Raw genomic sequence first — 27,782 nt, forward strand, 5'->3', positions numbered from 1 at the left:
AAGGAAAGAGAGAGGGAGGGAGGGAGGGAGGGAGGAAAGAAAAATGAATGAGTCATGAACGTAGAGTATAGTGTCTGCAGGACCCTTGGTTTCTCTGCTTAGCTGTAGAAGAGGTGACTGTAACCTTTGAATGGTATAGGAGCTGCGGCAGATTATTTAAAAGTTATTTAAAAGCAAGGATCAAAAATCAAATTGTGTTACCAGATAGGAGTATCTGACTCTGATCAACTTATTTATGGCAATTAATATTTTCAGTCCAACTGAAACATATCAAATACTAACCTCTTTTCTCCATAACCGTAAAGATGGCATCATCAGTCAGAACACCTGCTTGCCCCTTCTGGGAAATACTTTTGTTCATCTCAGAGATGCCACTTTAGAATAAAACCCCCTCTGAGAGTCTGAACATTTCTCCAAATAAGGGCATATCAGAATATTAAAAAATGGAGAAAAAGGAAGCCAAACCCACTCCCAAAGCCTCAGGAAGCCCCGTGGTTTAGAAAGCCCTACTGCCCAACTCACACGTCTGTGAATTTCCTGTGAGGATGTGTCACCACCATGGGCAAGCCACTGGCAAATGGGGGTTCACGGAGAACCTGGTACCTCACGGGCCTGCAGCCAGAACACAAGGGACTGTGGGGTTGAGAAGTCAGGAGAGCTGCGTCAATCTCCATCCGCTCATCAAAGGTGTAGACTTTCACCCCCAAGACTTTCCCATCAACGTGCAGTTTGATAGTGAGTGGGGTGTCACAGAAAGTGTCTAAGGGGCCTAGGTGCACGGACTCCTGGTGTTCCAGCAAGATCTCTGTGTCAAAAAGCGCCTGGGAGGAGTCCATGGAGAGGTAGGTGACCCATAGGGTAAGAGTGTCAGCTTGGACTGGGTGCTGGAAGAGCAGCTCCAGGCTACAGCCTTCTGCAGGGCAGGGGACCGTCATGTTCATGTGGTACAGGTGGAGCTCAGGACTCCAGGCCTGCAAGCTTGGCTCACAAGGTTGATCCACGTCTGGAGGCCCTGAGGGAGATGAACAGAAAGACAGATGCATCAGGAATCACCATTAAAAATCTGAAAATGAGTCGCCCCTATCAAGGGCCAGAAAAAAGAATGAAGCAGAAGAGAACTTTGAGCAAATTCTTAGAGGTTAGATCTTAAGTGTTACTGAAGACAGAGGTGTAACAATTCAAAAGTACTATGTTCCAAATCACCACTTTCTGGTGCCCTTTAACAAGAGAAATCCAGCATGGCATTCGGAATGGAGTGACCCAGAGCCTAGGTGGAAACTTGAGGCCGATACAGGTAAGGTAAGTCATGTCCTTAAAGAATCCTTGAGCAGAAGAGAATTATTTGTACTTAGTTTACTAATAATTGATGATAAATTAATGCTTCTGAAGCCCTGTTTTATTTACTAATCAGACCAATGTTTGTTTCAGGCTGTTGCTACAATGTTTAATTAGGCTTTTCACAAAACTTCTTTGATACCGTAAGACCATACCGTAGCAATCCTTCCAATGGACTGTTAGCCAAACTTTAAAACCATACATTGAAACTTCCCTTTTAGTTCAAATATATGTAAGCCAGTAGAGCACTACACAGAGGAAACTGCCGGCAGGAAATAGAAACACTTTTCTTGAGTGGAAAAAAAAGGAGATTCAGTAGCCAAGTAAAAAGGTAATGGTGAAAAATCAAATATCACAAACATATAAAGTCAGCTCTGTGGAAATAATCTATACAAGGTGGTTTCTCCTATAACACGAGGGGAATTGAAAGAAAACTGCTAAATTAGGCAGCAGTAGTTAGGCTGTAATTGGTGCTGTGCATTAGCTGTGTGACTGTGGCCAGTCTATCTAAGCCTCAATTTCCTCATTTATAAAATAAGCACTATTTAACCCCTGCCTTACTAGATTAGTGTAGAAGATCTATACAGTGTTCCTTAGAAATATTTGCAAACTACATTTGCAAAAATAGAATGGCTTAGCCCTTCAGGATTTGGAAAATAATGTTCCAAAGCCCAGAGGAAATAAGTTCAAATGTGTGTATGTGTGTGTGTTACATCTTATGATCCCTATTGTTTCTTCCCTGTATTGTGAATCCATTCATTCATTAATTCAATAAAAATTGACTGTGTACCTCTTTCACACCTAGCACAAATCTAGGTATCAGAGATAGAGTAGTGAACAAGAGAGACAAAAGTCTTGACCACATATATCTTACCATAGGGTGATAGGTACAACAATAAATAAAGAGGCATCAGTATAATAATGTCATCTCTGAAGAAAAATAAAGGAGGATAAAGGACTAGAGAATAATGGTGTGAGGCTGGGGGCTATTTTAGATCAGGGAGACAGGGAAGTTCTCTCCAAGAAGATGATATTAAGCAGGGAATATGTCTGGTTCAATTTTCTATTCCTCATAGCATTCAGAATGTAGTTGGGGGTCAATAAGTGTCCATTAAGTGTCATTAAATACATTTTGATCATATCTGTAAATATATGTGTTTGTGTGTGCTCTGCTGGGGAATCAGTTCCTTTCATTTTATACATTCAAAATATGACTTGATTCTTCACCTGTTCAAAGCAAAGGAATACCAGTATTTCCTCGCAGTATTTTCCAATAGGCATCCCCCAATACTAGCAGAGTAAAGGCCCTTGGAAGCCAACTCAGTAGCAGCACTGTCTGTCAGAAAGTTTTTATTATGATCTCATGTAAATAGATGAAGTGGAGGCCCTAAAAGTTTGGTATGCCTGGAGACACAGTACAAGAGTTAGAACCCAGAATTTCTAATGCCTTTCACCTCTACCAGGTAACTTTAAATTTTTCCAAGAATTAAAAAGAAAAAAAGTACAGGGCCAGAGAGTCAAATGGGCATTAAAACACTAGCACAGGACGAACTGTTTGCCACAAAAATGGCCTTTTATGAAATGCCAATCTCTAAATGAGTCGTACTCAGTGCCAATGTAAATTTTATAGTCACCTTCCATTCTCCCCTGAAAAATCATTTGAAAAAAGTTCTATATGATCAATCAAGTCAATTGTCTCCCCCCAGATTCCTCCTCAAGGCTCCTGTCATTTGAGTAACTGGGAGCCCAAGGGGATGCTATAGACTCTTAGACCAATGTTCTCCTTTTTTTTCTTATCAGTTAAGACTACAAACTAATTCAAATAGGAACCTGTCCAACACGTCTTACGGAGTCATTTTTAGGCTCTTAATAAATATAAGAAAAAGAGAAAGGTGATGACTAGGTAAACACTGAAGATGGTGACAATAGAAGAAGTCAAGCCATTCATCAGAAGGTGCTAAAACTCATGTCAGTAGCATTTTTTGGACTTGAATTGGGGTAGCATTCATGCCCTACTTTGTCGTAGAGGCACTGTTATACGTAGGTGAGTGAATATGTAACTGAGAAGTTGGGGGTGGGACAGGAAAGGGAACAGCTAAAAAAGTTTTCCCTCTCCTAGAGCCTAGCTTAGATGACATCCAAAGCACAACCAGTACCGGTGATTAATAGACTCATAAAATAGCATAGATGAGAATGATCAGTTTGGAACACCTAGTCCACCACACCGCACCCAAACTGGCTCAGTCAGTGTGTATGAGTGTTCCCTGCAACGTGTTCTCTATTAGCCTCCTGATAGAGGGGAGGATGAGATCACCTCATGTTGTCATGTGGCAAAGCTGCTTCATGGGCTGACAGGCACATGTAATACGACATGCCTGAGTTAGCTCCTCCTGAAGCCGCCCCCTGAGTTCTCCATCCCTCTGTCCTCTATGCTTCCCTCTGCTTCACCACAGCCACTGGCACGTTAAGCACACAAAGGATATCCACACAAAGGTGCGAGGCAGAGTCATTCCCAGACCCCTGGAGATTTCCAGCACATCACACACACACACACACACACACACACACACACACACACGCACGCACACACGCGCACACACACACACTACCTTTTTCTCACCATGCCACCGCTCCACCCTTTACCTCCACCCCCCATGTCCACCTTGGCCACCAAGGTGTAAATGAAAAAGTCATGGTCCTTTACCCACAGCCTCCTCTGGGGTCCAGTAACCCGAGGAGTCACACACGCGCCGGGAGGAAGCTGTGTGCACGTACTGACGGAATGTCCCTTCTTCAGTGCAGGCACCACACACGCTGCCCGGGACCCTGGGAAGACAATGGGCAGGGGTGGAGATGGGGAGAATAGATCAGAGGAACTGGGTTAACGAAATTCACAAGACCTTTGGGGCATGGGAGTGGCAATGGGGAGTGAGGCCTTAGTGGGTAACTGAGAACACAACTATTTCTCAACTCATTTCCTTCTTGTATAGACCTCATCTTTGCAAAATTCATAGTGACATGAAAATCTCAAGGTTATGAAGCAGAAGAATTTAACTAAGTCATAAAGGAGGCCTGTGGAGATGAAAGAGGCCTTCTATCCAGTCAACACAAAATAATTACAATCTGAATCTTTCAACATAAAACGACTTATACACTGACTCTCAATAAGTCATCCAAAGCCTCCTTGCATTCCCCCAACTGAAACAGACAACAATTTTCACAGTAAACATATTAGTTATATGTGGTCTTATGTTTTAACTCTCTACTTTTAATCACACACATACAATAAAAGTCATATGAAATGTAACACTCCTTGGTTCTCCATTGCCTATAGGGATACATCTAAATTGCTTACCATGATTCAGTGTCCTTCAGAGGATAGCTCCAGCCTTACCTACTTCAGTCCCTTCATGAATTTCATTTATGTTCCCATCACAATATCTAATCACCATTTCACAAAATACATCATACCCTTCACATAGCTCCATGAAACCTGCTGTTCTCTCTCTGGCTAAATAGGCTTCTATGCTTCTCTGTTTAGCAAGCAAGCCCCTACTCATCCTTCAAGACCCATGCAAACGTAGCCTTTGCAGTGGCACTTAGCCTGACTCCTCTGGATGGCCAGCACTCTCTCTTCTGGGCACCCACTGTACATTCTGGCTCCCATTGTAGGGCACTGATCTGTGGTGTTGAGAATCCCCATCCCCATTCCTCCTCCTTTGCCTGGGAGCAGATCCAGACCAAGCTCGATTTTTCTATTCCCAGCAGTTAGGACACAGACTGGCCTCAGCAGTCCCTCTGTGAGAGCTTGTTCTATGCGCATCCTTGAGACTATTAATACACCTATGAAGAGCTCTTCAAGCACCGTATCTTGAAGAGGTAATGACAACAATAGCTGAATAACAAGGGGAAATCACTTGACGAGGCCTGTCTCTGATACTTAGAATCTTTTTTTAAAATTTATTGAAGTATAGTTGCTGTACAATATTATAAAAGTTATATGTATACAATATAGCAATTCATTTTTAAGGTTATACTCCATTTACAGCTATTATGAGATATTGGCTATATTCCCTGTGATGTACAATATATCCCTGTAGCTTATTTTACACTTAATAGGTTGTGGAAGCCCAATTGTGAACGATCCATCTGCAAACGGAGGCATCAAATCAAGGTCTCTCAACAAGTAGAGGGAGAAAAGTAAAATCTTGCAATATAATGGAAAAACAGTATAGTTAAATAAGGGTAATAAGTATGCTACCAGCTCCCATTTATTAAGCACCGTATACACCTGGCATTGTTCCACTAGGTGCTTTTCATAAATTATTTCTAATCCCTGTAAGAACCCTGTTTACAAACGAGGACACTCAGGCTCAGAGGGATGAAGTAAATTGCCTAAAGTCACAACTAGTTTCTTAATTCCTCTGAGCAAGTTCCCAAACACCATCAAGTGTCCAGTACTTTGGCAACCAAAAGGTGTCGTTAACTCCAAACCCCGACTGCAGTCAGCGCTCACTTCTGTTGTGGACGCAACTCCAAACCACATTTCCCTGATGCACTTGGCTCTTCCGGGGCCGCTGCTTAGTGCGTGGTTGGGCTCCTCTCTGACATAAGGATTCCAAATACCTACTGGGGAGGAGTAAACATAACTCCGAGTGTGACACAAATCGCGGGGTACGTGACGTGAGTTTCCCCAACGCACGTGTCAGGAGGCCTCAGCGCTGTAGCCCACCTCACTGAGAAAAGGAAGCCAACTGCAGCCTTTTCTGCCAACAGCCTCGCAGCAAGCCAGCACTGATGTCTGCTTTATCGTAACGTTTGTACCAGACAGAGAATTGAAAGATTAAATTGTTTACATGTGTTACATAAACTGATGTAAAACACGGGTCTGCACATGCCCACAGAGGACCTATTGTTCAGCCAGAGCAACCCAAGCTGCACGAGGTCACACGTGCAGGAAGAGGATTCTTACACACATCACAGAGCTATATGGTGACTCACAGAGGGAACCCATGAGAGCTTGGGTGCCGATGACAATCAAAACTGCTCTATAGGATTGCGGGGTCTAAGTAATGTCACGCATTAAGTGTCCACCAGGTGTCCAGGACAGGTTCCAAGATCCCAGAAGGCTGGGAAAGCCACTTTGAAAAATGCTTCACCTGCTTCCTCCCATCCCTGTCTCTCCCTGTCCTCTCTCCCAGGCTTTCAGCAAAGCTGGAGTACACAGGAACATGCTTCAGGGACATTCAGCTCCCTAGTTGGGATCTGACACCCAGAAGGGAAGCATGACACACAGATGAGGGACTCTCCACCTGCTAAAGGGGAAATCTCTAAATTCAAAGAAATAATCGATTCCATGTCCTCCATTTCTGCAATTCCAGGGGATACCCCCAATTCAGCTCTATCCAGCTGTGGTGTCCTGGGCTAGCCACCATGTGCTTCTCTATGCCTCGGATTCCTCACTTATAGAGCAGAGACTGGGCTCACTGCAAGGACTAAATAAGACAATTGCAGGTAAACTACCTCGCACAGTACCTCACACATACAAGGACCGAATAGCCCACAGTGGTAGGTTTTGAAAACGGAGAGCAGGTCATGGATGGGGTTCTGGTCCTTTTCAGTTAAACCACATTCCCCCATCCTCCCACCAATTGTCAGATGTCATCCTTTTCCTACCTTCTCTCTTTTCCACAAAAATTTTCCTGGTATTCATTATACCAATACGCAAAGGATGAATAAAAACCAAGTTTAGGTGTAATGATTCTCTTCAATAAACACAAATTAGCTGTTTATTGTGGCAGGCCAAGAGACAAAGATACAAAAAATAGTCCTGACCCTAAGGAATTGCCAGTTGAGTAGTGGAGCAGATAGGAAAATGACCAGATAATGACAATTCCGCAAGATAGTAGCCGTAAGTGGGGTAGGCACGGGGTACAACAGGACACAGAGGAGGCACTAGAAATGATGCACAGCTTGAGTCGCCGGCCACCCACTCACCCCCACCCAGAACTGCCTGGAGGAACATGCCTTACTTCCCTCCTTCCAGACACCACCGTGCAAGTAGCAAGCCCTGCTCCACCCTCACACCAAGGAGGAACAGCTGACCTGGACAGGACAGGCAGCAAATGCCATCTCAGTTTTGTCAGGTCGTTTTTTAATCACATTTGTCAACCCCTTTGCAGCTCCTAGAAGCCCACCAGATGTGATTTCAGGAAACATCCGGATGCCCCTCGCCAAGGAGTGGGCACATATGATGCCCCACTGGCGAATGTGAGAGCCCCATGAGCTCTGCTCAGGAGATGAGTACTGAGCAGGGTGGCGGAGGCAGCCCAGAGTAGCGGTGCATATTCATAGTTCCAAACTGGGGTTCCCCCAACTTCACGTCCTTCCCCTTGTTCACAAGCAATGCCACAGAGAAAGATCCCAGTGCCTCTCTCACCTGTCATACACAACTCCACTAATTGGAGGCAGCCAGTGGATAGTGAGGGACAGGGGGGTCTGCCCGATGACCATGGGTGGGATGGGAATGGGGGTGGGCTTTCGGCTTTGACTCCATTGTTGATATACAAGGTCCAAATAGCAGTGCATTCGGGCCACTTGGTTAGGGGTGAAGCTGTCAGTGCAGTCGTCATCTGCAGAGACAAAAAAGGGAACAAGAGAGATGGAGGTTTTAACCTGCAATGTCCACCAAGGTAGGGATAGATTTTGCCAGGAAATATCTAGGCTGGAGGTGGGAAAGAGAAGGCAGAGAAGAGCACTGGCTTGTCTCTAAAGTAAGTTGGGCTTGGTGTTTACCTTGATGTTGGCCAGAGTGAGACTCACGCCCTGGGGTTCAGGGTTGCTCTGAGCTGACATTGCTTATTCAGGAAACCACAAGATGGCAGTGTTTCAGCATATGGCCTTTTAATTCGTGAACATGTGTGGAGTTGCAGACACCTGCTTTACGCCCAATGACTTTGGCCCAGGTTAGTGAGTATTCATGGAGATGCTCAAGAGGAGAGAAAGCCAAAAAGTCGAGCAGGCAGCAGGACTGGGAATGGTGATCCTCAACTTCCTTTTAGAGCTGGTAAAATTTCCTATTAGGTACACTTTTCATAGGGTTAGAAAAGGAGTTATCTTAGCTTCCAGGCCTTCTTCCATGAAGGCCCACCAGTGAAACACTCCCCTCGGCTTCTTACATGTTTCCTCTATCCACTTCAAAGGTGGTGCCTAAATAGCTCTGCCCTCCGCACCCCATTGTCTGGTCTCTCTGCCCCGGCAAGGGCCACTGTGTGCTTGTTGGGAGAGGCAAGGATGCTGGTCCTTATGAATTTGATGTACCTGAACCATGCACCAAGATGAGGCTTAGATAGGAATATATTGATGGGTCACCGACAGGACCGGCTCAGCACTTTTTCGTCCCTGCAAAAGCATGGTCAGCATCTGTCCGTTATCTTTTCTTTCTTTTTTTTTTTTTTTTTGGATAGTTATCTAGAACTTATCACCAAGAAGCCCCTGGATGTTATAGAAAAACTACTTCCTTCCTTCACCACTGGAATAAGTCATCAAATCACATCAGTCCTTAATTTTAGGGATAAATTTCAGTCCATTATCAGGAGATGATGAGTAGTATTACTTTTTGACAGAAACAAGGGAGGTGTGAAAGGACAAAGAAGAAGCATAATCCAAGACAACAAAACCAGGACCAAGAAAGTACCGTTTTTTAAATGAAACAGTACCATGTTCTGTAGGCAAGCTAAGAATCAGCCCTTGTCTAGTGCTGGAAGAAGAGAATCTGATACTTTAAAAAATGACATAACAGAAAAAGGAACTCTGAGCTTAAAATTAACCAGGGCCATCTTCTTGACCAACTTCAGAAATAGTACAAAGAGCCACTTTGAACCAGAAACCTCTTTCTCCATCACCTTTGGACTCTCCTTCAGAGTAAATCCCTACGAATATGGGAAAGAAGCAAAATAACCAAGTTCTAGAGGTGAAAGGGCTCTCAAGAGGGCTTTTGGCTTTTTCCCTCTTTTTAACTGAGATAGAAATACACTTATCTTTTAATTTTTAGTGGAGGAGAATCTAGGCAATGAGACCCCTTAATATTTCAATATTTCTTTAAGTTCTTCAAAGACATGAAAAAAAAAAAAAGAATATGCCATGACAAATACACTTCAACTCTCTGGCATGAATGACTGCTTGATAATCCTCTCTAATTCCCATACCTCCACCCTCCCGGCCCCAAAAGGCTCCCATGTAATCTTAATAAAAACAAAGACATCAGGACTGTTGTGATACCTGTATAACTCATGTAGTTGCTGAATGGAGCCCCTGGGAAGTGGGTGAAGCCACAGGTGTCATTGATAGGCTCTGGGTCCTGGCACAGCTTACTCTTGGGAGTGGGGGCAGTGTCGGCACAGAGGTCTCCTGTATCCATGGACGGCACCGTCTCCCTGCAGGGGTCGTCACAGGATTCTCTTTCACTGACCCCTTTGAAGACATGGTAGAGTCCCAGGACATGCCCCACCTCATGGATCATGATGTTGGTGTGGCCAGGCATGCCATAATAGGCTGGGTTGAGGACAACACCACCTGTAATGGAAGGTTTGCAAACATCTCTAAGCATGTAATGAACAGCCACCCTCTGTCTGCTGATAAACATTGAATGTTCAATTCCAGCCTCTAAGGGGATGCTTTATAACTTCTAGTGGCACTCAGTCCCTGGTCTTCCCTCTGGCCACAAATACCTTCTGAACCAATCAGCAAACATGTCTTTAACCTCTGTCTTGGGTGAGTGCTGTATTAAATGCCAGGGATAATAATACAGACAAGGTGACATTATAGAGGGCCAGGATTCTCAGCCCTGGCTGTGCATTAAAATCACTTGTTGAAAAATACAGACGTCCAAATGCCAGCCCCAGTGAAATGAATCCAAACAGTTGAGGATGGGGTACATGCCTCAGTATTTTTTAAAACTTCCCAGGTTGAGAGCCATTGGTCTAAGTGAAAGCACATGCGATTCTCTGAGGACCTGAACAGCTATCTGACCTTCTAGAAGCTCAGTTTTGTTGTCGGTAAAGTGGAGATGAGAGCACTCCTTTTTTTTAAAGCATTTGGCACATTGAAGGAGTTTAGTAAATGACAGTTGTACATGCTGCTTCTGATTTTATGACCCCTAATCTCAAGGAGCTAACAACCATTGAGACAAAAGACAAGTCCAACTGAACTACCATGAAATTCTGAATGTCATGGGCACTACAGGAATTTGCTCCACTCTCATTCCTCCCAAATCTCCCTGAGAACACCAAGGGAGATGCTTCAGAGAAGAGTTCCATCCATTGCATCCAATCTGGGCTTAGATGAAAGACCTAGTGGTATCACTGTATATTACAAAAGAAAAGGCTAAGGATCTCTGAGTGTCCCAACTTCTATCTGTCTAGTTCCCAATCCCTGCTTCTCTCCTCTCCCCATTGAAGACTCTCCTTCTCCACCCCTAAACATTGTCAGGATCAGACCCATCTTCATCTCCAGTACCTGGAACAGGGAATGTCAACAGCTCTGGACCAACCCTCTGGTGTCCAGAGTCATCCTAGCTATATTTCCAGGCTGATCCTGCCCTTGTGTCCCAGATCCAATCCCAGTTCCCCAGACTTGCTTCATTCCTCCTACCTAAGTCCTCCCTGTATCAATAGTCTGCTGAGTATAGCGGGCCCCCCAGAAGAATAGCCCTGCCTTTCTTTTGCCAGATCATATTCAATATGTCCCATTCCTGAACTCTATACAATACCCTATAGACAACTACATACATGGTTTTATGGGCAGGATACAGTCACCAGGGTATCTGGTGCCACACCCATTGGTTTCTGTAATGGGCAGCTCAGTCTGCCTTATTAGGGACTACCTTATTGCAAAGGGCAGTTTCTAAATCCAAGTTCTAGTTTATTCTAGTCTGCCCAGACATGCTGACATTAACCAAGCCATGCTTAGACTTGTCCTGAGATATATTGTCTACTTTCACATCTAAAACAAAGCTAGACCTCATCTTCCTTGTTTATCATTTCTATTACTTCCAGTAAACATTCAACATTATTTTTTCCTTTTATAAAAATATATTCTGTATAATTTTATACATTTGTGCATCATTATTATATCAACCTATTAGGTAAAAATTAGTTTGAAAACAGATCTATTTCAAAAACATCCAGGGTGTCCAGTATTTGAATAAACCTGGTAAAATGAGATATTTCCATCTTTCAAGATGCCTTCCACTTCATGGTTACATATCCAGTTTCAGTAATAATTATCATCAAAGTTATACACCATTATGCTCTCAGTTCTCCAACAGCAATATCGACCTTCACATCAGTGAGGATTCTAACAGAACACGTCTTTGTTCTCTCCAAATTGCCTATACCCATTTGCCAGAATCAAACTTTGAAAGGCTACAACTTGCCTATAAGTTTTGAGTATCTAAGCTGAGTAGTTTTTCCCAAATTGTGTTCATAAACTCTGGTCCTGGGTGATACTTTGCAAAAAAAAAGTAGTATCAGTGGTTAAATATGCTTGAAGAAAGAAAGGTAGCATGCCATACGTTCTCTGGAAGATTCACATTGTACCTGAGAACTGTTTTGTTAAAGGTTCTGAAAAGTCCTGCAGCAATTTTGTTTAATCCTTTGTGCCCCAAATTTATTTGAACACAGAACCTGTTTGGGGTAGAATACTTTTTGACATCTGGAATACTGAATTACTCGGAGCGCAATGCATGAAATACTACCAAAGACCAAAAAGCCTCCCAATCAATAGTTATCTTCTATCCACATTCTTGCCCCTGAGCAAATGTCAAATACCTCCTCATCCTATGGTAAGTCCAAGACAAGTTCTCTTGGGATCTCCTCCAGCAGCAGAGAAAGGAACTAGAGCTGAACAGAAATAAGGTTCCAGGAAGAAGGGCTAGCAAAAGTAGCATGTGTCAAAGACATATGCTGGGAGTGTGGCCTTAGGGCACTCAAAGTGGATATGAGCATGGTCATGATAATAGTAGGCTTCTTATCAACCTCTAGAAGTCTCTGCCTCAAGTCCAAATGAGATTTTTCCAAATCTAAAAATATTCACAGTCTCCTTTCAATAAACCTGGTTATTTATAAGAGGAGGAAAAAGCATAAACATGCAAATCCTCAGCCCTGCCAGCAAATCTCCTCCATATCAAGGACAATTGGCCAGCGTTCTCAACCACAGCACCCTTAACACACATCCCCAAAGCAGGAGAATATAGATTTAACCACACGGCACTTAAATTTTAACGAAAAGCATAAGCCTTTGAACATATTTACTGACAGTTATACTTTTGATTCCAGGGAGATGATACTTCTAGCCCCAAATCATCTGTATGGAACACCTAGTAATGAGCTTAGTTACTATATAATTAGAATAGTGCATACTCTCATTCAGGAGTAAGTGCTGTGTACACCAACCTATGTTAAGGAAAAAGGCCAAGACCCTGGACCTCTTACAGTAATTCTGTCCAGTAGACCCCAAGGTTATAGACTAGAACTTAAGGACTTTGAAATGTGGTCCTGACCCTGACTAGCTGTGTGACACTGGCCCTGCTCTTTAACCTTTCCCAGGGTCTCTTCTGTAAAGTGAGGGGGCTACACAGGCTTATGGCTAAGAGTCCTTCCTATTCTCTTCCTGTGCCTCTGAGAGCTAGCATGCAGGACTGAGTGAGACAATCATAAAAACCACGTGGAGAAATTTGTGTTATGGACCGTCACCACCTCGGCTTGGTGAGTTGTGTTCCCAGACTCCCATCTCTCAGTAGCCTGAGAAGGGGAAAGGCTGGGAATGAGCAGCCGGAGACATCTACTCTCTATCTGCTACAGATGGTCAAGTGATCCACTTACTGCCTGTTCATCCTCACACCCTTCCCGCAAGGGTGCACTCTCCTTCCTCTCTCCTGAGCATGGGTGTCCCACCCTGTTCTCAATCCCTCTTTATTGCAGCTAAAACAAACTGGTTAAGTTATTAGGGGAGTGGGTTTTAATCACTCAGAGACACACACACTGATACACCCATATAGGGAAGAAAGACATTAACCTATTTCATGGTTTACTTTATAAAAGTTCTTTCACATTTTGATGAAAATAACACACACACACACACACACCCCACACGCTCATGCCAAAGTCTGAGTGAGGCATAAGACTCAAAATCTAAAGAGGAATGTTGGTCAAAATTTAAAAAGAGGTGGCGCAGTGGTTGAGAGTCCGCCTGCCTATGCAGGGGACAGGGGTTCGTGCCCCGGTCCGGGAAGATCCCACATGCCGCGGAGTGGCTGCGCCCGTGAGCCATGGTCGCTGAGCCTGCGCGTCCGGAGCCTCTGCTCCGCAACGGAAGAGGCCACAGCAGTGAGAGGCCCGCGTACCGCAAAAAACAAAACAAAACAAAACAAAACAAAAAACACTGTTCATTTTTGTCTCTTCTCATCTGGAAGGATAAAATTAAAACATAATTGAGGGATAAATGTGGTGATAGGATGGGAGGGACGGGATTCCCTTTCCTACAATAGAATTCCTTCCTTTGTGTTCTCCCTGCTCTCATCTGCCATTTTGAAACAGGAAGTAGAAGGACATGTCAATATATGTTTCAACCATACCTTGGCCCTTCAGTCTTCACTCTGAGACACTATTAGACTATTAGACTCTCTCTACTCTCATTCACCTCCCCAACGCCTGTCCTACAAGGCTTCCTAGGGACTGACCACCAGACCAAGAGCACCTACTCAGGGGAAATTTTGAAGTAATAGTGTGAATTGAGGGGCAACATTTTGGAAATACTAACATTTCACCCAAGTGGTTCCTTGCCTCCCTCCCCCTTACCCTACTGCCAGACTCTCTTGCATACGTTCATTACCTGCATTCGTTCATTACCTTACATTACAGAGTGAAAAGCAAGGAAAGAAGTCCTTTATCTGGATGTGAGATTTCCAAAACCTATACCATTCCCTGAGAGGACTCCATGGTTTAGCCAGCATGATGGATAAATGGAGGAAAGTAATCCTTGCCTGACATTACCAACACTACCACCACATTTTAGCCTAGAAAAGATTCTCCTAAGCCGGAGGAAAAGAGATAAAAAGGAAATAATGGGAATGTATAGATGGTGGCTGGTCCAGATAAAATGGACTGTAATCCATCTTTTGAGATCCCAGTAAAGGGATAAAGATTCAAGATAGGTGCATGTGATCTGACAACAGGGGTTTTTTTCCCTCATTCCAGTGATGGATTCCTGAGTAAGGAGCCTAGTTCTAAAGAATAATGCTGACCAGTGAGGCTAAGAGGGCAGGGTGATAGAGAGCCTTCCAGAGAATTCCTGAAGGTGAAGGACCCTGTGATAGGAACAAGGGTCATCTTAGGTTACCAGCATCACCTGATGACTAAGGACAAAATGGATCCTTCCATCTATGGCCTTGGCATTTATAAGTCAGCTCTGCAGTTAGATACAGACCCAGGCAAAAGAAACTCAATTGACTAAGAATAAATCTCTACTACCCAGCAACAGCGGGGCTCAAAATAAGTATAAAGTTCATTATAGAAGAATAAATAAAAGTTACATTTCTTGCATACCTGAATGTTGTACTGGAACGTGAACTCACTACATGCCAGTAACACTTACTTGTACATAGAACATAATATGAATGGGGCTTTCTGGATTTAGCAACTGGTGGCCATGTGTGGCGCAGCTGTTGCTTAATGGACTGGCGGGGAGCACAAATACCTTCTTAGGAGAACTTTCAGCCTTGATTATAAGAGACGAACTAAAACACTAAGACAGGGTTGTTGTGTGGTCCAGAGGATGGTGCAGGGGAAGAAAAGAGAGAAGTTGCTGATTAAAAGATTAACTCTCAGTAGCAGACAGCCAAGCTCCCAAAGTGATGCTGTATCCAAGTTCCAACTGGCTTTTCCCAGCTTAAGCACAAGACCGCCAGAGTAGCACGTGGCAAAGAGAATGATTCCCAAAGTCACTTCTATTAAAAACAAAACAAAACAAAAAGGAAACTCAGGCAGCTTGAGGAAAGGACATGAGTTGAAATGACTTTAAAAGAGTTCTGTAAAACTTTTAGGGCTGAATGTTATATGCCCATAAAACAAGGAGGTTCAGAGCTGGTCTGCAGGTGCCTCCATAATTACTTCCAGTTACTGGCTGAGACACACTCCCCCAGTCACACTCTGCAAGGAAGTGACAAAGCTATCAAAATGTGTGGGGCTCCAAGGAAGGAGCACTTTGGAGCAGGGCAAGGGAAGAAAGTGGCAGAGGTGGGCTGACAGACAAAGGGAAAGAAAGAAATGGAAAAGGTTAAAAAAAATCACAAGTGCTTAGAAAATGAAGCAAACTTTTAACAGAACCAGCCCAGGAACCATTCATCTCCAAATCTTATATTGGCTTCTTAGTTTTACAGCCTGTGGTCTCATTAGAAAGAAGTCCTAGTTCGGGACAAGACTGAACAAAGAGAAGAATGTGTAGAGGGTAAAGATTTTGCAAAGTCTGATGTCATTTTTTATCTCCTTTTAAACTCTTTCAGCCACTCCTACCCACAACTGGCAAGCACTCCAGGCTTGCTTTTTTTTTTTTTTTTTAACATCTTTATTGGAGTATAATTGCTTTACATTGCTGTGCTAGTTTCTGCTGTATAACAAAGTGAATCAGCTATACGTATACATATATCCCCATATCTCCTCCCTCTTGTGTCTCCCTCCCACCCTCCCTATCTCACCCCTCTAGGTGGTCACAAAACATGGAGCTGATCTCCCTGTGCTATGTGGCTGCTTCCCACTAGCTATATATTTCACATTTGGTAGAGTATATATGTCCATGCCACTCTCTCACTTCATCCCAGCTTACACTTCCCCCTGCCCGTGTCCTCAAGTCCATTCTCTGCATCTGCATCTTTATTCCTGTCCTGCCCCTAGGTTCTTCAGAACCTTTTTCTTTTTTTTTCTTAGATTCCATATATATGTGTTAGCATACGGTATTTGTTTTTCTCTTTCTGACTTACTTCACTCTGTATGACAGACTCAAGGTCCATCCACCTCACTACAAATAACTCAATTTCGTTTCTTTATATGGCTGAGTAAAATTCCATTGTGTATATGTACCACACCTTCTTTATCCATTCATCTGTCAGTGGACACTTAGGTTGCTTCCATGTTCTGGCTATTGTAAATAGAGCTGCAATGAACATTGTGGAACATGACTCTATTTGAATTATGGTTTTCTCTGGGTATATGCCCAGTAGTGGGATTGCTGGGTCAAATGGTAGTTCTATATTTAGCTTTTTAAGGAACCTCCATACTGTTCTCCATAGTGGCTGTATCAATTTACATTCCCACCAACAGTGCAAGAAGGTTCCCTTTTCTCCACACCCTCTCCAGCATTTATAGTTTGTAGATTTTTTGATGATGGTCATTCTGACTGGTGTGAGGTGATACCTCATTGTAGTTTTGATCTGCATTTCTCTAACGATTAGTAATGTTGAGCATCCTTTCATGTGTTTGTTGGCAATCTGTATATCTTCTTTGGAGAAATGTCTACTTAGGTCTTCTGCCCATTTTTGGGCAAATATTTTATTCCATTCTGAGGGATGTCTTTTCATCTCGTTTATGGTTTCCTTTGCTGTGCAAAAGCTTTTAAGTTTCATTAGGTCCCATTTGTTGATTTTTGTTTTTATTTCCATTTCTCTAGGAGGTGGGCCTAAAAGGATCTTGCTGTGATTTAAATCATAGAGTGTTCTGCATATATTTTCCTCTAAGAGTTTTATAGTCTCTGGCCTTACATTTAGGTCTTTAATCCAATTTGAGTTCATTTTTGTGTATGGTGTTAGGGAGTGTTCTAATTTCATTCTTTTACATGTAGCTGTCCAGTTTTCCCAGCACCACTTATTGAAGAGGCTGTCTTTTCTCCATTGTATATTCTTGCCTCCTTTATCAAAGATAAGGTGACCATATGTGCTTGGATTTATCTCTGGGCTTTCTGTCCTGTTCCATTGATCTATATTTCTGTTTTTGTGCCAGTACCATACTGTCTTGATTACTGTAGCTTTGTAGTATAGTCTGACATCAGAGAGCCTGATTCCTCCAGCTGTGTTTTTCTTTCTCAAGATTGCTCCGGCTATTTGGGGTCTTATGTGTTTCCATACAAATTCTGAAATTTTTTGTTCTTGTTCTATGAAAAATGCCATTGGTAGATTGATACGGATTGCGCTGAATCGGTAGATTGCTTTGGGTATTATAGTCATTTTCACAATGTTGATTCTTCCAATCGAAGAACACGGTATATCTCTCCATCTGTTTGTATCATCTTTACTTTCTTGCATCAGTGTCTTATAGTTTTCTGCATACAGGTATTTTGTCTCCTTAGTTAGGTTTATTCCTAGGTATTTTATTCTTTTTGTTGCAATGGTAAATGGGAGTGTTTCCTTAATTTCTCTTTCAGATTTTTCATCATTCGTGTATATGAATGCAAGACATTTCTGTGCATTAATTTTGTATCCTGCAACTTTCCCCAATGCACTGATTAGCTCTAGTAGTTTTCTGGTAGCATCTTTAGGATTCTGTATGTATAGTATTGTGTCATCTGCAAACAGTGACAGTTGTATTTCTTCTTTTCCGATTTGGATTCATGTTATTTCTTTTTCTTCTCTGATTGCTGTGGCTAAAGCTTCCAAAACTGTGTTGAATAATAGTGGTGAGAGAGGGCCACCTTGCCTTGTTCCTAATCTTAGTGGAAATGGTTTCAGTTTTTCACCATTGAGAATGATGTTGGCTGTGGGACTGTCATAAATGGCCTTTATTATGTTGAGGTAAGTTCCCTCTATGCATACTTTCTGGAGGCATTTTATCATCAATGGATGTTGAATTTTGTCAAAAGCTTTTTCTGCATCTACTGAGGTGATCATATGGTTTTCTCCTTCAATTTGTTAATATGGTTTATCACATTGATTGATTTGCGTATATTGAAGAGTCCTTGCATTCCTGGGCTAAACTGCATTTGATCATGGTGTATGATCCTTTTAATGTGTTGTTGGATTCTGTTTGCTAGTATTTTGTTGAGGATTTTTGCATCTATGTTCATCAGTGATATTGGCCTGTAGTTTTATTTCTTTGTGACAGCTTTGTCTGGTCTTGGTATCAGGTTGATGGTGGCCTCATAGAATGAGTTTGCGAATGTTCCTCCCTCTGCTATAGTTTGGAAGAGTGTGAGAAGGATAGGTGTTAGCTCTTCTCTAAATGTTTGATAGAATTCACCTGTCAATATATCTGGTCCTGGGCTTTTGTTTGTTGGAAGATTTTTAATCACTGTCTCAATTTAAGTGCTTGTGATTGGTCCGTTTATATTTTCTATTTCTTCCTGCTTCAGTCTCAGAAGGTTGTGCTTTTCTAAGAATTTGCCTATTTCTTCCAGGTTGTCCATTTTATTGGCATATAATTGCTTGTAGTAATCCCTCATGATTCTTTGTATTTCTGCAGGGTCAGCTGTTACTTCTCCTTTATGTTTTCTAATTCTATTGATTTGAGTCTTCTCCCTTTTTTTTTCTTGATGAGTCTGGCTAATGGTTTATCAATTTTGTTTCTCTTCTCAAAGAACCAGCTTTTAGTTTTATTGATCTTTGCTATCGTTTCCTTCATTTCTTTTTCATTTATTTCTGATCTGATCTTTCTGATTTCTTTTCTTCTGCCAAATTTGTGGTTCTTTTTGTTCTTCTTTTTCTAATTGCTTTAGCTGTAAGGTTAGGTTGTTTATCTGAGATTTTTCTTGTTTCTTGAGGTAGGATTGTATTGCTCTAAACTCCCCTCTTAGAAATGCTTTTGCTGCATCACATAGGTTTTGCGTTGTCGTTTTTTCATTGTCCTTTGTTTCTAGGTATTTTTTGATTTCCTCTTTGATTTCTTCAGTGATCTCTTTGTTATTTAGTAGTGTGTTGCTTAGCCTCCATGTATTTGTATTTTTTACAGAGTTTTTCTGTAATCGATATCTAGTCTCATAGTGTTGTGGTCGGAAAAGATACTTGATACAATTTCAATTTTCTTAAATTTACTGAGGCTTGATTTGTGACCCAAGACATGATCTATCCTGGAGAATGTTCCATAAGCACTTGAGAAGAAAGTGTATTCTGTTGTTTTTGGATGGAATGTCCTATAAATATCAATTAAGTCCATCTTGTTTAATGTGTCATTTAAAGCTTGTGTTTCCTTGTTTATTTTCATTTTGGATGATCTGTCCATTGATGAAAGTGGAGTGTTAAAGTCCCCCACTATGATTGTTTTACTATCGATTTCCCCTTTTATGGCTGTTAGCATTTGCCTTATGTATTGAGTGCTCCTATGTTGGGTGCATAAATATTTATAATCATTATATCTTCTTCTTGGATTGATCCCTTGATCAATCCAAGATTGATCATTATGTCGTGTCCTTCTTTCTCTCTTGGAATAGTCTTTATTTTAAAGTCTATTTTTTGATGTTAGAATTGGCACTCCATCTTTCTTTTGATTTCCATTTGCATGGAATATCTTTTTCCATCCCCTCACTTTCAGTCTGTATGTGTCCCTAGGTCTGAAGTGGGTCTCTTGTAGACAGCATATATACAGGTTGTGCTTTTGTATCCATTCAGCCAGTCTATGTCTTTTGGTTGGAGCATTTAATCCATTTACATTTAAGGTAGTTATCCTTTATGTATGTTCCTATTACCATTTTCTGAACTGTTTTGGGCTTGTTATTGTAGGTCTTCTCCTACTCTTGTGTTTCCTGCATAGAGAAGTTCCTTTAGCATTTGTTGTAAAGCTGGTTTGGTGGTACTGAATTCTCTTAGCTTTTGCTTGTCTGTAAAGGTTTTAATTTCTCTGTCGAATCTGAATGAGTTCCTTGCTGAGTAGAGTAACTTTTGTTGTAGGTTTTTCCCTTTCATCACTTTAAATATGTCCTACCATTCCCGTCTGGCTTGCAGATTTTCTGCTGAAAGATCAGCTGTTAACCTTATGGGGATTCCCTTGTATGCTATTTGTTGCTTTCCCTTGCTGCTTTTAATATTTTTTCTTTGTATTTAATTTTTGATAGTTTGATTAATATGTGTCTTGGCGTGTTTCTCCTTGAATTAATCCTGTATGGGACTCTCTGTGCTTTCTGGACTTGATTGACTATTTCCTTTCCCATATTAAGGAAGTTTTCAACTATAATCTCTTCAAATACTCTCTCAGTCCCTTTCTTTTTCTCTTATTCTTCTGGGACCCCTATAATTCAAATGTTGGTGCATTTAATGTTGTCCCAGAGGTCTCTGAGACTGTCCTCAATTCTTTTCATTCTTTTTCTCTTTATTCTGCTCTGTGGTAGTTATTTCCACTATTTTATCTTTCAGGTCAATTATCCGTTCTTCTGCCTCAGTTATTATGCTATTGATTCCTTCTAGTGAACTTTTAATTTCATTTATTGTGTTGTTCATCATTGTTTGTTTGCTCTTTAGTTCTTCCAGGTCCTTCTTAAATGTTTCTTTTATTTTCTCCATTCCATTTCCAAGATTTTCGATCATCTTTACTATCATTACTCTGAATTCTTTTTCAGGTAAACTGCCTACTTCCTCTTCATTTGTTTGGTCTGGTGGGTTTTTACTTTGATCCTTCATCTGCTGTGTGTTTCTCTATTTTCTCATTTTGCTTAACTTACTGCCTTTGGGGTCTCCTTTTCTCAGGCTGCATGTTCGTAGTTCCCATTGTTTTTGGTGTCTGCCCGCAGTGGGTAAGGTTGGTTCAGTGGGTTGTGTAAGCTTCCTGGTGGAGGGGACTCGTGCCTGTGTTCTGGTGGATGAGGCTGGATCTTGTCTTTCTGGTGCAGAACTACATCCAGTGGTGTGTTTTGGGGTGTCTGTGAACTTAATATGATTTTAGGCAGCCTCTCTGCTAATGGGTGGGGTTGTAGTCCTGTCTTGCTAGTTATTTGGCATGGAGTATCCAGCACTGGAGCTTGCTGGTCGTTGAGTGGAGCTGGGTTTTAGCCTTGAGATGGAGATCTCTGGGAGACATGGGGCTGGGAGGTCTCTGGTGGTTCAATGTCCTGAACTCAGCACTCCCACCTCAGAGGCTCAGGCCTGAAACCTGGCTAGAGCACCAAGACCCTTTCAGCCACAGCAACAAAGAATGGAGGAGCGTTTTTGTGTGGTCTGCTAGTCTTCTACTAGTCCCTGATTTTCCAGTCCATTCAGGAAGCAGATTCCTGTTTTCATGTTGTATTGATTTTCTATTGCCATTGTTCTTTCAATGTCTCCTCAGCTATCCAGGGCTCAGCCACCTCACTCTTCTCGGCTGTGGTCCCTGGGGACTCAGAACTGCAATGTGGCCCAGCCTCCCACAGGGTTGGGGGAGGGACGGGGGTGGAGGCCCGCCCTAGGCCTGGCATCGGGGACAGGTGAACACCACTAGCCCTGCTCAAGCTATGGAAGAAGAACCTGCAATCTGGAGAAGAAGAACTGGCGTTCAGGCTGGACCACTCTGAAGCCAAGGCCACGTGGCACTTCCTCCTCATTAGATACTCCCAGTATCACATGGATGCCTCCCTCACTCCGGGCTTTCTAACACCTCCCATACCATGGGAGAAAAGTCATTTGATTAACGAAAACTGAAGATGTTATCACTGAGGCCTTGGAGACTTATGATGTACTCCTTTCCTTGTTTCTGGATGACGGTGGTGCTTCAAACACCCACAGCCTCATACTACAGAGTATAAACAGGAAAGATATTTTCTACAATTGATTTATCAATTCAGCATTTATTGAGCATCTATTCAGTGTCAGGTACTGTTCTGGGCACTAAAGATTCAATGATTACTAGGACATATTTTAAGAAAGGCGATCTTTCAAGGCATCACACACAAAGGTGATTATTCCACCTACTTATAAACGTATAAACCTATCTTTGGGCCACCCCAATTTCAGGGCATTTAGTTCATACCCTAGGATAATTTTTTCCGAAGTTTCAATATCCAAGAGTGTTCACTATGTTTGAAATTCCAAGGCACCTAAAATTACCCCATTTGCTGAATATTATCATCTGACAAATAATCTACAGTAGCAGCCAGTGAGTAATTCCAAGGAACAGTCCTCATCCTGTTCATGTCCTGTAGCCTGTCTCATTAATGATGCTCTAAGTCCTCATATGGACATGGTGTGCTCCAGTTTACATGTCCTGTTTATTCCCTGTCTTGGGGAAGAATCACTCCACTCTGGCATAGTGAAGAGGGGACAGAGTGGAGAGGAACAAAATTGCTTTGCTCTAGCCCAACCATTCAGTGATTTGTTGCACCAGAGTGTGCTTCCCTTTACCTCCTGTGGATTCTTCTACCTCTCCCACGCTGGCTCCTGCACCCATACTCCACAGAAACAATTGGGCTGAGATTAACAGAGACTTCCCACTTGCCAAATCAATGCCTATTTCTCACCCGCATTGTGCACAAATGTGTCACAATTGATGTAACACCCTAATCTCAATGTCAACTGTTTGGTTAGGAGGAAGTCAAGCTTTGTTCGGGTGAGGGGATCCCCTATAAAAGTTCTAGGTGAGGGAAGGATATCTCCCCTCAGAGCTCATGTCTGCTGCTTTTGTCTTCCCCTTACCCCCTCATGCAGCTATTGCTTTGCTTTCTGCCAGATGCTTGCCACATCTGCATCACCCCTGTGGTAGCTGTTCTCCAGTCCATCTGGCCCCATGACACCCACAGACCCTCGTCAGGCACTACCCGTCTCCCCCAAACTGCCAACAATCACTTATTCTTTCCTTCTGTGACTTATAAGGAGCCTCCCTTTGTTTCTTATAAGCTGCTTTACCATTGCAGGCAATTGGACACCTAAAAATACATTTTTTTTTTTCCCCCTAGAAAGCCAACATCTTTCTAGGGCACTGAAAATCTCTAGGATGGAGATGAAGTAGGTGGGAAGGTAAGGGCCCAACCAGCAACAGCAGCCATGGTATTTGGAACTTCTATTGCTGCTGCTGCTACTACTACGAATGGAGCTAATATTTATTGAAGCCCTACTATGTGCCAGGTAGTCTTCCTCATGCTTGTTATTCCCATTTTATATATGAGGTGACTTGCTCAAGATACATTTCTTCCTATCTTTCGGAAGCCATAGCCCACTCTATCACTCGAAGACATTTTTTTCCTCCGAGGGTCACATTATCTGGACTCCTTGGAAGATCCCATGTGTCTAAAGCCCCATGTGAGCCAGGTTCAAGTTCCCTCCCACAAAGTTCTTGGGTTCCATGTATTGAGGCATGTTGCTTATGATCTGATCAGGATCTCTGAATGTTCCTTGGCAGTACAGACATTCCCTAGAACAATTAAGGAAGATGGTTGGCTCAGAACACTCTGAAGTGCCTAACTTCTGTGCCAGAGAGTGACCGACTGTCCTCTCTAACCTGGCCAAGAAGCTCTTGTACGTACTTGTAGTAGCTTGTAGTAAGCTCTTGCAGTACTTGTACTGCATCCTCATCAGCATTTCTAACTGCTTCATCACTCTGAAGCAGTCATATTTGTGGGCCAGAAGGGACTTTCTCAAACCCCTCTCTCCTTTGTTGTCTGGTACACGCCTGAATCCTGCTCCTCCTTCTGCTTTTGTGGAAGTGCCTTTCATGGTCAAATTTGTAGAGATCCCAAATTCAACACCTCCAAAGCCAAACTGCCTCTCCTTTGCTCCTGCTTTTTCTATATTTTCTACCTTGGCACCATCATCCCCTCAATCAAACAGAACTCTTTTCTCCCCCATCTACTTATTTATGTGAACAAAGTTTCTCAGTACTTAGAGCTATAAAAGAAAAAAAAAGCAATATAAATGATGCTAAATCCTGTCTTATTATAGCAATAAATACTCTTCATCCACTGACACAAGAACTAATCTGGGAGAGAAAAGCCACTCTTGGCTCATTAAATATGCATTTTCCACTTTGTTTACTAGTCATTAATCAACATTTTAAAATATTGTTTTGATCAATTTTGGACAAGGAATCATTTCAAAAGCTAACTCAATTGAGAACAAATTTTTAGCATGTTATAACTTATGATCAATATCAATGTTAATATACTGCTTGTGATATTGTATTACAGATTTGCAAGGTACTACCACCAGAGGAAAATGGGTAAAGGATATGTGGAATCTCTTTGTACTATTTCTTACAACTATATGTGAATATTTAATGATCTCAAAATAAAAACTTTAATTAAAAATATCACAAAATGTTTATGTTTTTATTCAAAATATGTTTTTAGCAGAAAAATAGGTGACTAACTAAAGACTTTGAAAAAAGTATATTTATATGTTACATTAGTATAAAGTTCTATAGGAGCAATGAAATGGAAATAAATTCAAAGAGAAAAAAGAAGCAATGAATAATTTCTCAATGTTAAAAAAGTGCATGGCCATGAGTTTTTTTAATGAATGATTATCAAATTATTATGTTACCAAAGATACATTTAGAAGAGTAGATTTAAAATGTATTTTTAAATGTCAATAATTTAAAATAATATGCCAGAAATTATATTCTTTGCTATAATTTAAACTTATGGTTAAATTTTTAGGTGTTACTCTTAAAATCGATGAAGTGGTACAGAGTTTTTCAAAAGTCTTTTAGGAGGTACAAGAGAGCAAGAATAAGTTTGAAGAGCTCTGCTCTAGCCATTCCAAGGACATTCCACTTCTAAGCAAGTCTAGGTTTTTAACAGTCTAAACCTTGGCATTTACCATTTCTTTCACTATGGAATGCCCTCTCATTGTCTGCCAAGCAAACTCCTGCTCATCTTTCAACTCTCCCCTCAAGCCTCAGCTCCTCTGGGAACTCTTCTCTTCTTCCCTGATGTTTTCAGCACAATCAGGCACTTTCTCATCATGTTCCTACTTGACCTCCTGTGTGGCAACATCGTGTAGTATTGTAAGTGTGTATTTGCATGTCTGTATCCCAGGTGTGCTGTGCAAACCTTTACGGTGGACTTCTTTTAATTATTCTATCTCTGATATTGCCATGAAATAGATTCAACAGTTTTTCTTTGAATGAATGAATAAATAATTATGATATTAATGGTTTATAAAAGGTCTGGTTTACCACTAATTTAAGTCTTCTGCCTTTGAAGATATGTTTTCAGTTTAAGTGCTGTATACTAAGGTTAAAGATATTCAAACAACTGAGCTCAAGGGGATCTCATTTATCCATTTACTTTACTTATAAAAAATTCTGCCCTGCATTACCACAACATTAAAAGTACAAAATCATGCTAAAGGCCAGAAATGGTGTTGATGGACCACAGATTACCTTGGTCTTTCCTCATAGTGACTTAAGCCATTTGTAGTCAGAAACTGGATTCAGCCTTAAAAATAGCGTACTTATCTGCCAGGTCACTCAGCTGACCCTCAAAATACAGGGTCTTGAATGTTGACACAGATAATCTTATCTTGAGTCTCGAAAAGACTCTGTTTAGAAAATCCTAAATGTCTTCCTCTATCATGTTATGCCAGCTGTCTGTACTACTCTACACCCGATTTAGGTCAATATGATTCCTTTGTTCAATCACAGTTATGACTGAACAAGAAAAAATAAATAATAACATGAGAAGTTTCATATTGAGTCAGATTTTCAGCTAGTCTTCTACTTCTTAAATGCACATTAAGAAACATGTTGTAGGGGAACTAGTTATTCCTAAAAGTTTTAAGAATAAAATATAAATATCCCTAGCTTCTTTTGCAATTCATTATGAGTCAGTGACTCATGAGATAATTTAAATATTTCTTGAAACTATTTAAATTTAATACCTTCACTCATTTATTCAGTCATCCCTTCAATCAGTGAGCATTCAAAGAGCACCTGCTATATGTGAAGTGTTCTGCTCATGCAAAGAGGCCACAGACCTTATTTAGATGTCACCAGTTTTTGCATGCAAGCTTGTGCATGTGTGTGTATGTGTGCACATGCAAGTGTGTGTTTGTGTGTAGTTCTATGCAATTTTATCACATGTATGTATACCTTTGTGTAACTACCACTAAGATTTCTCCTCTATTATCCTTTAAGTCACTCCACACACATACCCCTCTCCCCACCACCCCTCACCCCATTCCTAACTCCTAGCAACGACTAATTTGTCCTCTATCTCTGTTGGGTTTTTTTTTTTAATTTTGAGAATACCACATAAAATTTTGAGACTACGACACTAAATCATAAGCGTGCAACTTGTGAGATTTTTTTTTCACTCCATATAATATCCTTGACATCCAACTAAGTTGTTCCACGTATTAATACTTTGTTTCTTTTTATTGCTGTGTGATATTCTATTGTGTAGATGTATCACAGTTTGCTTAAGCAGTTAGCACCGAAGAACACTTTATCATTTCCAGTTTGGAGCTATTACAAATAAAGCTGGATTTCGAGTAGTCATTTCTCTGGGATAAGTGTCCAACAGTCCAACTGCTGGGTCATATGGTAAGTGTATGTTTAATTTTATAAGAAATTGCTAAAGTGTTCTCCAGAGTGGCTGTGCCATTTTACTTTCCCATCAGCAATATATGCAATATCCAGTTTCTCTGCATCCTCATCAGCATTTTGTATTGTTACTATTTTTTTTTAGCTCTACTAATAAGTATAGTGATACCTCATTGTGGTTTTAATTTGCTTTTCCCTAATGGTTAATGATACTGAATATCTTTTCATGTGCTTATTTTCCATCTGTATACTCTCTTTGGTAAAATGTCTGTGTTTTTGTCTGTTTTCTAACTGGAATATTCGTTTGTTTTACTATTGTTTTGAAAGTTCTTAATATATTCTAGATATAAATCCTTTGCGAGATGCGTGGTTTGCAAATACTTTCTCTAAGACTGCCATTTCCTTGTTCATCTTTTTTTTTTTTTTTTTTTTGCGGTACGCGGGCCTCTCACTGCTGTGGCCTCTCCCATTGCAGAGCACGGGCTCCGGACGCACAGGCTCAGCGGCCATGGCTCACGGGCCCAGCTGCTCCGCGGCATGTGGGATCCTCCCAGACCGGGGCACGAACCCGTGTCCCCTGCATCGGCAGGCAGACTCTCAACCACTGCACCACCAGGGAAGCCCTCCTTGTTCATCTTAACAGAGTGTTTCTCAGAGAAAAAGTTTTAATTTTGATTAAGTCCAATTTATCAGTTTTCATTTTTATGGACTATGCTTTGGGTGTCATATATAAGCACTCTTCGCCTAGTCGTGCCCTGAAGATTTTCTCTTATGTTTTCTTTTGAAAGTTATACAGTTTTACTTTTTATATTTAAGTCTATGATCTATTTTGAGTTAATTCTTATATAATATAAGGTGTATATAAGCTATCTAAAATTAATAAATCAGTATTTTTTCCAGATACTGGTGTAGAAGGGCCCTTAAATTATATAATTTTATTTACTTCTTGTCTTTCGTGCCATTGTC

General features: G+C 41.4%; 1 protein-coding gene across 1 annotated transcript in view; it reads right to left on the reverse strand.

Annotated features, from left to right (window-relative positions):
- PAPPA2 (pappalysin 2) overlaps positions 1-27,782 on the reverse strand; it is a 288,944-nt gene that overhangs the window by 161,347 nt on the left and 99,815 nt on the right. Inside the window, exons 4-7 of the mRNA XM_019918648.3 lie at positions 9,616-9,909; positions 7,775-7,967; positions 4,040-4,161; positions 523-1,012 (exon numbers count right to left, since the gene is read on the reverse strand). Coding sequence (XP_019774207.1) covers positions 523-1,012; positions 4,040-4,161; positions 7,775-7,967; positions 9,616-9,909 — 1,099 coding nt within the window. The remainder of the gene's footprint in view (positions 1-522; positions 1,013-4,039; positions 4,162-7,774; positions 7,968-9,615; positions 9,910-27,782) is intronic.

Source organism: Tursiops truncatus, chromosome 1 (genome assembly GCF_011762595.2).
Source record: "Tursiops truncatus isolate mTurTru1 chromosome 1, mTurTru1.mat.Y, whole genome shotgun sequence".
NCBI classification, from domain to species: domain Eukaryota; kingdom Metazoa; phylum Chordata; class Mammalia; order Artiodactyla; family Delphinidae; genus Tursiops; species Tursiops truncatus.